The sequence below is a fragment of the Pecten maximus genome, chromosome 8 (genome assembly GCF_902652985.1).
Source record: "Pecten maximus chromosome 8, xPecMax1.1, whole genome shotgun sequence".
Lineage (NCBI taxonomy): Eukaryota > Metazoa > Mollusca > Bivalvia > Pectinida > Pectinidae > Pecten > Pecten maximus.
The window spans coordinates 15,755,382-15,772,702 of NC_047022.1; the positions used below are offsets into that span (position 1 = coordinate 15,755,382).

The window sequence follows — 17,321 nt, forward strand, 5'->3', positions numbered from 1 at the left end:
TTAGTATGAACATGGTAACTCATGACCAGTAAGCTACGTCACTATCATAGAAACGGAATAGTGGAAATCGAAAATCACCATTTACGATTTTTATCGTAAATGTCGGTATATCAATCAATTATGTCCTAAAAACAACATATGGAGAAGTACCAGTGTTCCTGATCGATCCCTTTAATAATTGAAGGAAGACAATACACATTATGTAGGTATGACTCATAATGCAGCAGAATCACAAAACATTATATAGTAACAATGATATGACACAACATTATCTGTCCATGTCGACAAACTATACCCTTCTGTTTATTGATGTATATCTCTTTTTGCACTTCCTGGGAAATAACAGAGTATCCATTGTTATTTATATTCCCGATATTACTGTATATGCACTCCAATCCTGCCCACTACTGAAACAATAATGTACATCTTAAACAAACGCTTTGCTAGCTAGTTTCTAGGCGTACACGAACGGCTACCTAACAAAACAAGAGGAGACTTAAAGGAGTTTTATACCAAGCACTAGCGTTAATCGGAGACGAAAATACGTTATCTTGGATCCAATCAAAAATCATTTAAAAGATGTTTTGAAAGATATTGTAAGGAACTCATCAACAGTGTAATATACTTGAGGCCCTGCTAACCTAGGAAGATGCCGTAACGATGAGGCTCCTACGTCATATGCCGTATTGCGCTGTGTGGCTATATTGTATTGTTAATCAATGAATCTGTCCCTCCAAAAATAGCTCCAAGAAGGTTTCTCATCTTGGTAGATGCTGTGTTATGGGTTATAAAAATAGCAAATGCAGTAATATTTCATTAGCCTATAAATCAATTATATGGAGCAATTTAACAAGTACATTTTTTGGCAAATCACGCTAACCATGCTTTTTAAGTGTTTGTATATTTCGACAAAACATGCGAAACTGCATGTTACATCCCTATGCTTGGTAAGTTTGCTTTATGAAGTACCAATCACGAATCCCCCATCAGTGCATGCTAGTGTGAAATTGTATCAGTTTAGTTAATTGTATATGTGGAAGTATTTATGAATAAGACTTATTGTATGTTAAAAACATGTTACCGAGTAATTTTGGATTTTTTCTCCCACAACAGTAAGATAATTTAAAATGGAATGTATTTAGGAAAAGCTTATTGATTGAATGACGTAGACAGTAAGCATTAATCATTTCAGCGCTTTTAGTTTTGTCGTCATATTTCTGAGAAACGTCACTTTATCACAACAGAACAGAATGTCACGTGCTCGTAATAGAGATCCAGTCTAATTTCAATGCGTCAAGATCAAGTATGTTCAGTTTATAACTTACATTGTGAGTTAGTTTACATGTCTGACATTAATATCCGAGAATTTTTTTTATGTTTTTCACGGAAACAAAAACTTGAAAATACGTGGGAATGCGGCATTCTCTTTCGAAAAATCGAACGTTTTGTGTAGCAATCGACGCAGTAAATGTCAATATGAATAATCGCCTTATCAATATATGCAGATGGAAACACTAACGCCGACTTTGGCATTTCATTGTTTCAGAATGAGCCAGCGACTGAAATAAATTGATCTTGTACACATATTTATATTTTAGCATATTCTATTTGCCTTATCAATAAGTCCTATCAACAATACAATGATGTCACGTAAATAATGAAATAACGTCACACCAATTATTCCTTTAACAGAGTTAAAAGTATTGCAGATATGTGAAAGAAGGATCTCAACCCAGAGGTTTATTCGGTAACTTTTTTCGTCCCAACATCAAAAGAGTGTTAAAATAATAATTTGCATATATGCAATAAACAAATAATCACAACCCTACATAGGGTGATATTGTGAAGAAAGAAAATAATGGTTTTAATTGTAACCTACGCTAAAAAAAAAAAAAAAGATATAAGAAAAGGAAAAATAAAGTTGACTGCACCAATCCTTTAAAGAGTAACTAATATGACGATGATTATTAAATAAGAACATCAACATATGTTGATCTTTATAAATGTCTTGCTTGAAATGGAAACTTTACGCGGACTATGCTTTCAAATTTTATATCTTTTTTTTTTTTCTTGCACTCAGAGTACTTGAGAAATGGTTTTCAGTCTGCAAATTTTTGAAATCTTTGACCACATTATTGTTTCAAGCAAGCAAATGTGCATACATACACCCACTTATTCATACATACATACATACATACATACATACATACATACATACATACATACATACATACATACATACATTCACACATACATACATACATACATACATACATACATACATACATACATACATACATACATACATACATACATGTACATACATGCATACATACATACATGCATGCATACATACATACATACATACAAACATACATACATACATGCATACATACATACATTCACACAAACATACATACATTCACACATACATACATACATACATACATACATACATACATACATACATACATACATACAAACATACATACATGTAAATACATACATACATACATACATACATACATAAGGATAATTTGCTCTCTGGTTTTTCATCCTCAATAATCATCACAGTGCATAAGTTATTGTTTTATTTAATAATGAAAGCAATCACTTAAAGATTACATTTTCTTTTCATGTATGAAAGATTGTCTTATGCATGCCTGTTATATAATAATATAAAGTCCATTGTATAAAACATAACAGGCAATGCAATGCAACAAAAGAAATATAGAAATATTTTATATTATATTTTCATACATTAGAGTTACAATATTAACAGGAATTATTTTCTTCTGTTTCGATTTGCAATAACACCAAAGCTCATTTTTTAGCTGTCTTCTGAATTTTAATTTTGCTATGTCTAAGTTTGGATGATTGTTGTTATATTTAATGTCATTTCTACATTTCCATAATGTCCATTTCATGACACAAATGATAGTATTTGTCAAAATAGTGAAATTGTCAGCACCTGGGTAACCAAGAGTTATATTCTCTTCTTTATCAAGAATGGTAGCATTATATCCAGGTACAATGTCTTTCATTAAAGTGTCTACATAATTCAAAATAATTTTAGTATATTCACATCTAAAGAATAAATGTTGTAAATCTTCATTTTCGGTCTTACAAAAATGACATTTTCCGTCAGAGTTTCCAAATTTTTGTATCATCATTTCAGTATATATACATTGATGCAAACATTTCCACTGAAATTCTTTAATTTTTAGACATGTTAATATATTGAAACAGTTTTGCCATATATCTTTCCATAGAAATTGCTTTCGGTAAATATTTTCCCATTTGGTCTGAACCTTGGGTTCATTATTACCATTTAGTTTCGTACATACTTTCTTCAGTTTTAGTTTATTAGGAATAATTTGAGTGTTGTGTTGATCTAAGATATTCAATGTACTGTCGACTGTTAATCAACACGCATCATGAACAATAGTATCTTCCTCTCTTAATATTCTTTTGTAACTATCCGGTATCGCAAATTTGAGTTTTGCCAACTCGGATATACAATTTCTTTTATCCCTTAATCTTTCATAAATATGTTCATCATTTTTAAACCTTTTATGTGTTGAATCCCATAAATCTCCTATGGTGTGGATTCCACTTTTTGAAAATGAACTATAAAATAATGATTTTCTGTTAAAAACAATCAGATGATTGCCAAATAATTCTTGTTTTAAAAGTTCTCCTGTACTATTAGGTTTATTTACTCTTAGAAACATTGACCATGCTGATAATAGGTTTTTATAATACGGAGACATGTGATTAAGATTTAAAGAGCTAATATCAGAACATTTACATAGCATGAAATTTATATCATACTTCGCATCTAATGAATGGAGCCAATACTGCCCAATGGCATTCCACGCACTTGTGTTAGTTTGCAATATTTTATACATAAGTTTTATCTGCTTACTCAGTGTAAACATATTTAAATCCATAATATCCATTCCACCCCTTGAATTCTGGGAGCGGACTACATTACGGGAAACCATTTCCACCTTCCCATCCCAAACAAATTTCCATATGATTGTATTTATTTCCTTCAAGAATTTTTCAGGTATGCCACGGGCGTCTATTTCAAAGCCTATTTTAGATATGATAAGTGATTTAATAATGATATTTTTACCAAACAAAGATAGGTTTCTTGTTTTCCAAATTTGCACACAACTGTTAATCTTTTTTATTTTTTTCCTTCCATATTGCGTCGTCGTCTATTGCATGTCCATGGTTAACGCCAAGTGTTTTGATATAAGATATTGTCCAGTTTATTGCTGTGTAACGTGGGATATTGTTTTTCCATCGTCCCAGATAAATTCCGGTGGTTTTTTGTAGGTTTACTTTAGAACCAGATGCCTTTTCATACTCCCCTAAAAGTTTGAATGACTCTGTTATTGAACTTTCATCGTTGACAAACAGTTGGGTGTCGTCCGCAAACATATTAATCTTTGTTTCGATTTGACCTGGCAGTGTTATTCCTTTTATGTTATTGTTTTTTCTAATCGAACATGCTAAAGGCTCTGCTTGCATAATATATAAAATCGGCGCGATTGGGCAGACCTGTCTAGCAGATCTAGAAATGCTGAAGTACTCAGAAATGAAACCATTGGTTTTAATACAAGTTTTTGCATCTTTTAACAGCATTTGTACCCATCCCCTCATTTTCGTTCCAAAATTAAACCTCTCAAGACATTTATCAAGCCATCCCCATTTAACTCTATCAAACGTCTTTTGCTGATCTAAGAAGATAACAGCGCCCTCTTTATTTTCTAAATTACTATAGTCAAAAACATCTTGTATTAATCTGTTAGCATCAGCAATATTTCTCCCCGGGACGAACCCTTTCTGATCCGGATGAATAATATCAGGAAGCACTTTTTTAATTCGATTAGCCAAAGTTTTTGCAATTATCTTATAGTCTACATTTAACATTGTTAGCGGCCTCCAATTCTTTATATCCTCTCTCTCACCTTTTTTGTACAATAGTGTTAGTATTCCTTTAGATTGTGATTCAGATAGTTTATTAGTTCTACATATTTCGTTAACAAGTTCAATGAAATCATTCTTGATAACATACCAATAAATTTGATAAAACTCTGCAATAATACCATCTTCTCCTGGTGATTTATTCTTCTTCATTTCACTGATACTTTTTAATAATTCGTTTTCTTCTAATTCATACTCCATATACAAGTTCTGTTCATCAGTAATTTTTTTCTGCACGTTTTCTAGCAACTTATCTGCGGCTTCTCTATCCCACCCCTCAGAAGTAAAGAGTTGTTTGTAAAATCGTATTTGTTCTTTTTGTATAGACTGTAAGTCCTCTTTTTAAATCCCTTCAGTTGTTTTAATTTTATGCCATAATTTCTCTTTTGCGCGTTGCTTTTCTAGGTTGAAGAAGTATTTGGTTGATCTTTCATTTTCTTCATATTCTTGCACTCTTGCTCTAACTCTCAATCCAGTTGCTTTCTGACTATAATGTTCTCTTAAGGTATTAGATAACTTATTGATTTTATCATTACACACGGTGTCTTCCTTTGTTAGTTTTCTTAGTTCGTTTTCCAATTCATCAATGATTCTATCCGGTGTTTTTTTAATCTTCGAAATAGATATTGTGATTTCTCTTATTTTAATTTTAGCAATATCCCACCAATCTTTCAAATTGTTAAATTTACGTTTTTCTGTAGTCCAGTGCCTCCAAAAGGCTTGAAAGGTAATTTTGAAATAATCATTTTGTATGGTATTTACATTCATTTTCCACGTGCCCGGACCAGTTGTTGTTTTATTTAACTTTATTCTAATTGTGATCATATCATGGTCACTATGAACACAAGGCTTAATATCTGTGCTGATTGTATCACTTTCAATATCTGATGTTATGAGGAACATGTCAATTCTTGATTTCGAAATGCCTCTTCTGAAAGTGTAATCAGATTTTAACGGATTGCGTAGTCTCCAAATATCTATCAGTTGGAAAGATTCAATGAAAAAGTTTAGATTTGCGGCAGTTGAGTCATCCGTGTTTTTATGTGGGTATCTATCCATCTGATTATTTAATGTACAATTAAAATCTCCTGCATATACGTAACTACTGTTGCATGAATGTTTATTTATAATTTTTCTTGTAAATTGATTACGTTCCGTGCAATTGTTTGGTGCATACAGGTTAACTAAATTAAAAAGGTCGTTATCATCGCTTTTTATATTACATGTTAATAACCGTCCTTCTTTATCTCTATTGAGCTCTGTTAGTAATATTTTTGTCCTACTATTAGTAAGGATAGCTACTCCTCTTGAGGCTGACGTACCATTATTCCATAGGCTCTTGCCACCACCTAAAATCGACCATTCTTTTGACTACAGTGAGTTTCTTGCAATGCAATTATATCGATTTTTTTCTTGATTAACCAGTAGAAAAAAGCATTTCGTTTTTCAACATTTCGTAAACCATTTATATTAATTGAAGCTATAGTTACTGACATAGGATTTCTATAAAAGGTACAAAAAAGTTAGTTGAATAATTTTGTTTAAACAACTGAAGACAATTTACACCCAAAAATATTTTAAAAGTTTTTAAACATTTTCTGGTGTACCCGGTGTTCCATACTTTTGTATCTTTCTTTGCTGACGTTCTGCTGATGGAGGTGTAGCTGCACTAATGTTGCGCTTTCTATTAACTGGAGTTCCAGTAATGGGACCTGAGTTATCTACCGGTTTGTTCATGAAAGTTGATATTTTATTGCGCATTTTAACAACACCTTGTTCACTTATATGAATTCCTGCAGCATCAAAGGGGTCGTAAAGGGTGTCGATTACTTTCCCTGCATTGGTGAAGAGGCGCTGTGTATCTACGTATTCCAGCAGAGGTTTCTTTTTACACATTTTTTCTGCAAAACTATTGACGTTCTCTGCGACATCATTGAGAAAGGATACTTTCTCACTATTACCTTTCCTTGGTATAATTCCACAAATTCCAATAGGAACGTCTGGAAATTGGTATTCAATTTTATTTATAGCCGCTGTAAGATCAACTACAATTTGGTCTGTGTCATCTTGATTTCTTGTAACGTCATTGGTACCAAGACAAACGGTGACGTTTTTAATGTAAGCATCCTCCCCTACATATGACAATGATGTTTCCAGTGATTGGTCGATATTCGCTAGAGAAGCACCTGAGACCGAAGCGTTTACAACATTCTTTGCCTTGAATTTGATTCGCTTCGCGTTAGACGCACCAAATATTAGCGATATTGGCTTATGTTGCATTTTTTGTCTATTGTCCATGATAGTTTCGTGTGTTTCATTGTCCGACTCGTGAGAACCGTCTTTATTGCCTTCTCTTATATCTTCAGCGTATTCGCCGTATTGGTCCAAATCTCGTTCTTTACATTCCGATTGAATGTGACCGGGCATGTTGCAATAGTGACATAAACGGTCTTCATTTTGTGGACAATTCCGAGCGATGTGATCAGTACTCTGACATACATAGCATCTCTTGGGTTCACGCTCAGGTTTGTTTGGACACTTGAAAGATGGGTGGTCTTTCAAATTGCAAACGTAACAAGGCGTTCTATTATTGTTCGCAAAAATACGAATGTCAAAGCGCCCGATTGATGCCCGTAACGGAAGCGTAGGAACGCAACCAACGATATTTGAGTATCTAGTTCCGTTTTCAATAGTTGTACCGCGAATAGTACCTCTCCGAACACTTCCAGACACAACTTGACCATATTTAGACATGTATGAAGCTATGACTTCGTTGCCAAGTTCATATGGCGCATCTTTAATTGTTACGTTTGTCACAGTTTTCTCAACTTCAAAAAGTTTCACTGATTGGTTTTTTATTTCAGCTCCATTGAGTAATAATGCACGTTTAGTGTCCTCGTTTTGACAAGTTATCACACACCTGTCCTCAGTTATCTGTACCGCTTTTATATGATCAGTAATTTTCAGTTTTTCTATACCATTTAATACATCTTCATGTGATACTCCCCTTAGGAACTTGTGATAAAAGTGTACCGATAGTTCTCTCTGTAGCGTCATTACGGTATAAATGATATAATAAATATATCTGTATATGAAGCTAGAACGCTCAGGAATGTGGTCAGTACACTATGTATCGATCACGTTACGGTTGATTGCACACGTCTCAACCTTACATGGCTGGCTATACAGTGACTATGGATAATGAGGTGATACAATGAGATCTTCTCGCTGACTGTTTATGTACAAGTTAACGATATTTAGCAATGGAATTTAGATTCAGAAACACATTAATATGAACCTCACCAAAACCTGAGTCCCCATCTGTTCTCTTAATGATCGTAATAGGACCAAAACACTGGAGCTCATGTCACACCTTGCCAACATTTCCAAGGGCAGATCACTCTCCAAATGTCTTGCTTGAAATGGAAACTTTACGCGGACTATGCTTTCAAATTTTATATCTTTTTTAGTTTGTTGTCTAACTCAGAATCATGTGTTTAAATATCTGGAAACATGCCGATATCTGTAGTTCTGAACAATATACCAAAGTATAACAGATTAGCGAAATAAAGAATTCAAATTCCGTCGTAATTACTATAGAAACTGTATAGAGAAAGTGCTATTAGCTCAATCATGATTTAGCGCAATCATAATTTAGCGCAATGCGTCTAGCGCGAAAAGTGCTAAAACAAGACCTACGCTAAAATATGTACATCGACAATGATCTATTAATATAGTTGTTTGTCCAATTGCTAACTGCTTTATAAATATCTAGTAGGCATCCAATCACTGGAGCTGACGACTGATTGACAGTTACAAATTAAGTCCTGAAAGCAAAGTACTTAGCTTCCATTAAGTAAACATATTACAATCACCACGTCCCAACCACCGTCGATCATGTTGACCGCATTTATCATTCTGAAGGTGAGTATGCTCAGTGCAATTATAATAAGAAATTCTAATGCATAAGCTTGATTTTGAGGTTTGATACGTGTTACCAAAACCAGTAAACAGTAACAGGATTGGATCTTATTGAATTCAGTTGCACTATGTTTTGGTCGTGTTATGTGGTTTTTTTATGATTTGACTTTACCTGTGTATTTTCAGGAAAATGCAAAATAGTCAAACTGTTCTTTTCTGTATGTGGTTTACCTAATTCTACATTCAAGGTTTGTCGTTATGATGAAGTAATTTTCAACGTCTCTCAAAAATTAAATTATAACATGATACTAGATTATGATACAATCTTGTTATGACATTTTCATTTCAACATATAAATTCCAGAAAGATTTTTTTACTACAGAACACGTTACATACTCTTATTTTACATAAAAGTCCCTGCTCCCTACATTAATTTTAGAATGTATCAAAGATCTTTACGCAATCAGACTTGCCCTGAATTTGGTATCAGTTTGTACCTTTGTCCCTTAAAGCTTGATTTCATAAGAAGCGACTTCGTCCTTTTTTTCTCTCTTTTTCAAAGCATTTTTTCGTCCTAATATCTCTCAGGCCAATGTATCTGCATATCTTCCTGACGCATAAGATATATCGTGCGTCAGGAGCCTATGGTCTATGTTTGTAGCGCCTTTTCTCTGGGCGAACTTGATTCTGACGTGCCGGTGTGCCGGCGGCAAGGCGGGAAGGCGGTAAAATTACTTGATTGTGTCCCGAAAATGCGCGCGCAATTTCGGCACGTGCCGATCGGCGTAAATTCCTGCCGGTTTGAAAGCACCGGCACACCGGCAAACAAGATGGCGACGTGTTCAACCGAAAGATTAGATTAAGTGAGAAGTTAAAGAATATCAACTTGTTTTGATCCAGTCAGGCTACTTTAGCCATATATACATTTGTATATTGCAAAATAAGTTGATTTTGAATGTTCTGCAGCGTTCGATGTTTACAATGCTTTTGAAATTTGTTTATTCATATATACATGTAAATATATAAAATAAATAAAAAAATAAATATGTTTTGGTCTATGTCGGCCATATTGCAACTGAGCCGCTTTGCTTGAATGTACGTGCCGTCGGCAAGCTCAAAACCGGCAAACGGCACAAACGGCAAGCTAGAATCAAGTTCGCCCTCTCTCTCTGGAGACGGATACGTGCTCTGTTCCGTGATAGACACAAACACACCGTGGAGAAGGTTAACGGACTTGGAGGGCGCAAGACTTGGGTCTTCCTTGTATGAGGTGGCGCGGCGACGCACTCGGAGGGAGCGCGAAGCGTGAATATGGCGTGAGATACGAGCATGAACTTTTTCGATCCGATCACGGAGAGATATATCGATAGCTGATTTAATTAAAATCAATTTTTTGCATGTTCAGCAATAACTAATATATCGTTGTGTGGTGTTGATTTTAGCTAAAGGTTCGCAATTTGCTCAAGCTAAGGCACATTAATGACGCGAGTGGAGACGAAGGATCGTTGTTAACGTTTTCACTGCTAAAAACAACGAGCCTGTGACGGTCTCGCATATAGTGTAACTTCAAAAGTAATCAGATTCAGATGTTATTGTAATAAATAATATTCTAACATGTTTTTGGAAGAATACACTCTTTGGTTGCTGTGAAACGTGTCTTTGTTTTCATCGGTCTTGAAGGGACGGTTAATGTGCCTTAGCTGGAGCAAATCGCGAACCTTTCGCTGAAATCAACAGCGCACAACGATAGATTAGTTATTGCTGAACATGCAAAATTGAATAAAATGAAATTAGCTATCGATATCTCTCTCCGTGATCGGATCGAAAAAGTTTATGCTCGTATCTCTCGCCATATTCACGCTTCGCGCTCCCTCCGAGTGCGTCGCCGCACCATCTCATACAAGGGACGCAAGTCCTGTGCCCTCCAAGTCCGGTTAACCTTCTCCACCAGAGTCAATAGAATTGGTATAAGCGATTTGGCTAATATAACGTGTCATATTTACAATTCAAATCATGTATAGTAGAGTCCTATCTGCTTAACTATTAAAAACGAAGCGATTGTTTTTTCATCTGATTTTTTTTTTATCTTGGTATAAAAATAATCATTCGATAATGGACAAAGGATTTTGTCTACTGAAAACATCTCTCTCAAGATAGATATATTTATATATATATATATATTTAAACAACTATCGTATTGATGGCATTGATGAAATGAAAAGTTATTAAAATTGTTTTGTAGCATAAAATGTGAAGCAGTCGTTTGAGATATACAATTATTAGTGTTGGTATAAAACGAAACGATTTTATAATCTAGGTTTGAACGATTTACACGATACACGAAACTGGAATAAAATGCTTCTAGTTTCCAGATATATGTATCTTAATGAATACATGTATTAGCTTTTAGTTTACTAATTGATCGAAGTACAGATAGAAATGATTGCATTGATACAATTTACTACAATAGTTGACTCAATTTTCACCTTAATGGACAGTGGTTACTGATTCAAGTAAATTCAAAATTGTAAATGCACATCCGAAATCTAAATATCTTACAACATTGAAATTTGATTTTGTTTTTATTCTTGTAGCTGGTGACTTTGGCGCTGGGAACGAAAAACAGTAAGAACATGTGTTTTTATATTAACATCTGCACTGTCAATGATAATACTTTTTACCACATTGCGTAAAAACAGTAAAATGCCATTTTATGTTGGTAATAATAATCAACGTTCTCAATTTGTATTGGAATATGCTTACATCTTGTCTGTTCTTACAGTCCTTAGGGGAATCCCCGATAGCACTGTTCTGTTTCCAGCAGTTGACAGCGGCTGGTTTATGTTAGTAACGAGCATAAATACCGCTCACACAAAATAGGATTTAATATGCTACCTTGCTATATATACATTTGTTCTTACAAAAATCCAAAATATGGCAACTACGATATCAAAATATAATAACAAGAGAACCTAATGATTGCTTATAACAAAAATTACATATAAAATATAGAAGTGAAGAGATCGAGAGAATAGAATGCAATTAATGAAACCATTGGAAGGTGGTAGTAAGCTAAGGTACAATGTATGTATTTTTGGTATTGTATATAAATACACGCAAGGTCATTTTCGTTTTCAATCGCAATGTAGCACCTTTAAAGAAAAGAACATTACACAACATGACCTAAATATCAATGAAAGTACGATTATCTTTCCTTGTTTTCTTTATGCGGGAGTAATTAATATCATGCGGTGTTTATCTTAGCTGGATTATTAAAATATAACTGTTTATAACAAAACGTTTAGTTGACAATCACTTAGCATCAATTGCCTTAAACTTTTGTTTTTGTTCCTTGTAAGTTTCTGGGCCGACATCACTTAATGACCGTATAGCTATCGTAGGTGCTGGACCATCCGGAATACATATGGCGTACACACTCATCGTATGTATATGTTTGATCATAACTTTCATTTCCTTAAGGACATTGATGTCTCTGAATCACTAAAAAATGATTCCTCATCTAATATACCGATACTTGGTATTATGATTAATTATTCGGTCTATTATAAGCAAATCTCAAATGAGTGTATCATATATTTTCTCTATTTATTTGTAGCATTTTTCCTTTCACATTTGTGTCATATATATTTTCTATTTTATTTGTAACATTTTTTCCTTTCAAATTCGGCTTATTGGCTGATAGGCCAATTAATAATTTCGTTTTAAGCTGAACAATGTTCTAAAGAAGACCAAATAACTATAAACAAAACAAAGGTTTGGCTGGAAAACTAAAATTTCTCTTAGTTATAATGTTTGAAAATTGACCGATACTGTTTCAGAAAGCCGGATTTAAACAAATTACCGTTTTTGAAAGCTCCGACTATATTGGTGGAATGTCTAGATCTATTTATCATCGAAGAACACCTCATGACATGGGGGCTTATAATATTCACAGTGGCTATGATGAGCTGTATAAACTCATTAATGAGTTCGACGCCGGTGTCCCGATCCCTGGACCGGAACCTAATCTTTGGGTAGACAGGAAAAGTGGATCAAGACGCAAATGTTAGTAGCCCTTCATTTTAATGATCATCCTCTTCAACTTAGAACTAATTTATTCATTAACATCTCGTCTACTTTGATATCAAATGCTGAATACAGCTACTTAAAATTTCCATCAATTAAGCTCAAAATAAGTATCCAAGCACAAAAGATGGCGATGTGAGAAAATGTTCTTCTTGATAAAAAAAAAGAAAAGAAAAAAAACAACAACTTGGTTTTGGTATGCGTTCCAGGAAATCTATACTTATCTATATGCTGCTCATATGTTTGCCTCGTTTTATCGATTTTGAGATAGAGCTATGATTCCGTTACAATCTCGGCATTCCTTGCCTGTATTTCTCTTATGTTTCTGTCTGAAATCACCGAGGCGGCGTTTAGATGACGACGAAAATATCTTTTAATTTTATCATTCGGTAGACGAAACCTACCAGAGTCAAATCAGCAATATACTGTGGAAGTCACAAATTGTCATCACTGATGTGATCAAGGGTTAATTAGGTGGTACGTTGTTGTTATCGTACATCAAAGCTGAGTTTAAATTTGGCAGCCATATTTTTAAAATCAATTATTGCAACGAAACATACAATCCTTCGGGATATATCTTCTTGAAGGTAGCACAAAGCATAACATATACATTAAAAATTTGATATGCTCCTACAAATGAGTAATGACACCACTGTCAAATTCAGCTGAGACTGATCAATAGCACTTGCAATAGTCCGTCCGAAATATCAAATCAGAAATACCAGACATACGGAAGTTAACCGCTTTAACAACTAGACAAACACAAAAACGCCATCTTAAAAGTGTTCAACAATTTATTGAATAAAACTTTCTGCACGTACGTAATGATTACGGAAATATTAGTTGTGTTTATGACAGCGTTTTTTTTTTACATTTTAAAACGTTAAATAGTATGGTAAAATTTACGTAATAAATGACATAATTATGTCGTTTTTATATTGCAGTTATCATGAGTAAGTATCAATATTGTAGTGCCGTAGCTGAACAACTTAAGCCGGGTATCAACGACAGCGAAGTATTTACAACTATTTTTGCAGCATTGACAAAGTATAAAACACTTCATCAACAATTATTTGGAATATACAAAGGGTCACTAATGCCTCGGCCAAGCAAGAAAGTTCTAGCTTCTCTCAACATGACAACCTTGGAGTTCCTGGAACTACATGATATAGAAATACTGAAGTGCGTGTTAGGGGTTGGTATGACGGCCCAGGGCTATGGGCATTTAGATGAAGTGTCAGCAATCTATGGTCTAATCTGGATGCATCCAACATATATGGCACAGTTGGTTTTAAACCCGGAATCTTCGTTCAATCAAATTCTTTCTAAAGGATACCAGTTCATCTGGCAGGAAATTGTTAGACAGTTAAACATAGATGTACGTCTCTCTAGTCCGGTCACAAGGATCGTTCGAGAAGTCAAACCCAGAAGACGGTTTGATGTGACTTATAGTCACTGTTTCGGGGGGAAAACTGAGACATTTGATTTTCTTATATTGAGTCCTACAATGAATTCGTTGATTAAAACTGTTAATTTTAACAAAAAGGAAAATAGACTATTTGAGAAGACCACACATGGATACTTGGCCACGTCATTGGTTGATACTACATATGGAAAGCGTAGAAGCAGTAGTCCTCACAAATACCATATCGATAACATTCTCAGTAAAGTTGACAACAAGGTGGTCATGCAAAGAGACACCTATTCATCTATGGCCCAACACAAAGGTCGGAATTATACTGCAGGTCTATATCCTGGAGGTTTGGATGGCATAAAGGAACACAGTACAGTGTATTATCAACTGGGTTCGAAGCCATGTCACTAGATTCTTGAGAAGAGGCTGCGCAGACATATCAACATTGTTGAAAAAGGAAAAGTCGGTCAAATAAAAGAACAGATAATATGGTCATATTTCCCGAGGTATTCCGTTCAGGACATGGCTAAAGGGGTGATATGGGATATCCTAAAAATGCAGGGCAAGTATGGAATTTGGTATATCGGATCGTCAGTGTCTTTTGAGTCGATTGACAGCGTTCTTGGGTACAATAAATTGCTATTCCAACTCTACACTGTACCAAACCTTTGATTCAAACGAAAAATAGGCGTTTAATTATTTTATCAATAAAGCGTTGCAATGGATTTATTTGGTATTAAGTATTATGTATTTTTTCTTTCTCATCATTCAGAATGTAACCAAAAATATTCAAACAGTCAACAGGTGCGCTTTAAATTGAAAAAAAATATTTTGAATCGTACAATTGGTGCTAGTAGTTATGTCAAAACATAAGAGTTATTTACTATGAAAACAAAGCAAATCTAAGTTTGAAGAGCAGTAATGTGCAAGGCGGTATCCATTGTGAAGGAATATATGCTGCGAATCACTTAATTAGACCATACTCTTATTTATATATCTAGTTAACCCCTGTGGTAAAATGACCCCGAATATTAAAATAGTTTGTCTTCGGGTGTACAAACTTTAACAACTGGCTTTTGAAATTGCATTGTGCTATGTACACATTATATATCACTTACCTAGAGCGTGATCAGATAGCACTTTAATTTTATTACGTTGTAAATTTAATAGAAAGGCCTTAAATGGGAAGCCATTAAGGGGAAACATCAGTTTTTTTTTACCGCACATGTTGACCCGGTTACATTTATAAATGATCCTGGCATCTGATGGACCGTGGCTTGTTTGGATTGGTACCACAACCTTTCCGTTTCATCTCCCCTAATACAGAGCTGCTACGTATCTTCCCTTCTCCGTGCTGATATATTAATTATCATTGTATGTCGTATTAGTTTAAATTTTCCGATGCAGGTATATTTCATAGACAATCTAAACGATACAATATGATGTAAAAGGAAAATAAAAGTGTTTTATACAATCTGTCATCTTAATATGTCGTATTATAGGTTAAATGCCCCTTTCCTTTCCCTTGTACAGTATATACTATTAATCTCTACTTTCTACCTTTAAAATGCTTTATTATATGTGTATTGGATACGTGAAGAGCACATTTACGTTAGATGGTTATGAAAATTATAAAACATGAATAATTAATATATAATTGTACCATACAGACCTTCGAGGACTTATGCATGGGGCCAAATATATTGAGAGAATTAAGAGAACGGAAAAGAAAGTAAATAACCCATGCTAAACTCATGCTTATGTTGGTCGTCATTAAGTCTAACAAATTCAGCTATAACCGTAAAATGTGTAGAAATTTTAAGTGGCACGACAGCCACACAATCAATACCGGGAGAGCTAGTTCGTCAGGTCAAAGTCATCATTTAAATTTAACATGTGAAATGTACATATTAACGTTTATAATACGTTGTTCCAGAAGTTACCCCCAACGAGTGACTGTTTTATCATGTTTATCTAAAAAAGACACGGGCTTTTTACTCGTTGGTGAACATGTTTATCCCATAACGTGTTTACATACAACTATAAACTTGAGTTCAAAATCTCCAAAGGTAGCAAGTAAATCAAGTGAACCGAATCATTGCACGACAAATCTATTTTAGGTGCGAAACTTATATAATTTGTATTATACTTGTAAACGATTTATTTTTTGAAAAATGAAAAATCAATTTGACAATCAGTGTATGTGGGTGTTGGTTAAATGACTCCGATCAAATGTTTAAACACGACACCGTGAAGTCGAACGTCACAGCTGTTAATTAGAATAATTTCACAGTCAGGTTTACGTATTGGTCCATTTCTGGATTTCGTAGGTATGCTATTATTGTTCATGCAGATGTTAAATGTTCATCCTGAGATTTATTCATTGAAGACACCATGCATTTCAACAAATATTTCGGAAACCGAACGGTGTGTATTTTACATTTGTCAGTGTGTTTACAAGAAACCTGTTTTTTTTTTTTTTTTTTTTTTTTAATTTTCTATTGGTTAAATATTCATACCGAATGACAAGGGAAAGAGAAGCCAGAGGTATAGGCCTACGTGAGATCCCACGAACGTTTTATTCAAATGACTAAAGATAGGGACGGCGGTTTAACTATTTTGTCGTACATTTGTTTTGATAATTCATTTTGGCTATCAGGATCCACTGCAAGTCAAGATTTACGGAAGAAGAAAAGGGTGTCAGTCCTGGTTCGCCATGGTCCATCGGTAGGTCATTTTACTTCTATTAGTAATTATATTAGTAATCTCACATTCACGACCTTTCCACGAGTACACCACTCTCACTCAATTATGTCAATGATGACCCCCAGCAAATCAACAAAACATCTCCATGTTGATCTTTTGAATGACAGGCAACAAAAAGAATAATGACAGTAGTAAA

General features: G+C 34.3%; 1 protein-coding gene across 1 annotated transcript; it reads left to right on the forward strand.

Annotated features, from left to right (window-relative positions):
• The first annotated feature begins 12,246 nt into the window (after positions 1 to 12,246).
• On the forward strand, positions 12,247 to 15,155 carry LOC117333150. Its single transcript, XM_033892294.1, has 3 exons — positions 12,247 to 12,361; positions 12,759 to 12,984; positions 13,950 to 15,155. The coding sequence occupies exons 1-3, from the start codon at positions 12,344 to 12,346 to the stop codon at positions 14,828 to 14,830; spliced, it is 1,125 nt and encodes a 374-aa protein (XP_033748185.1). The 5' UTR covers positions 12,247 to 12,343; the 3' UTR covers positions 14,831 to 15,155.
• Positions 15,156 to 17,321: the final 2,166 nt, after the last annotated feature.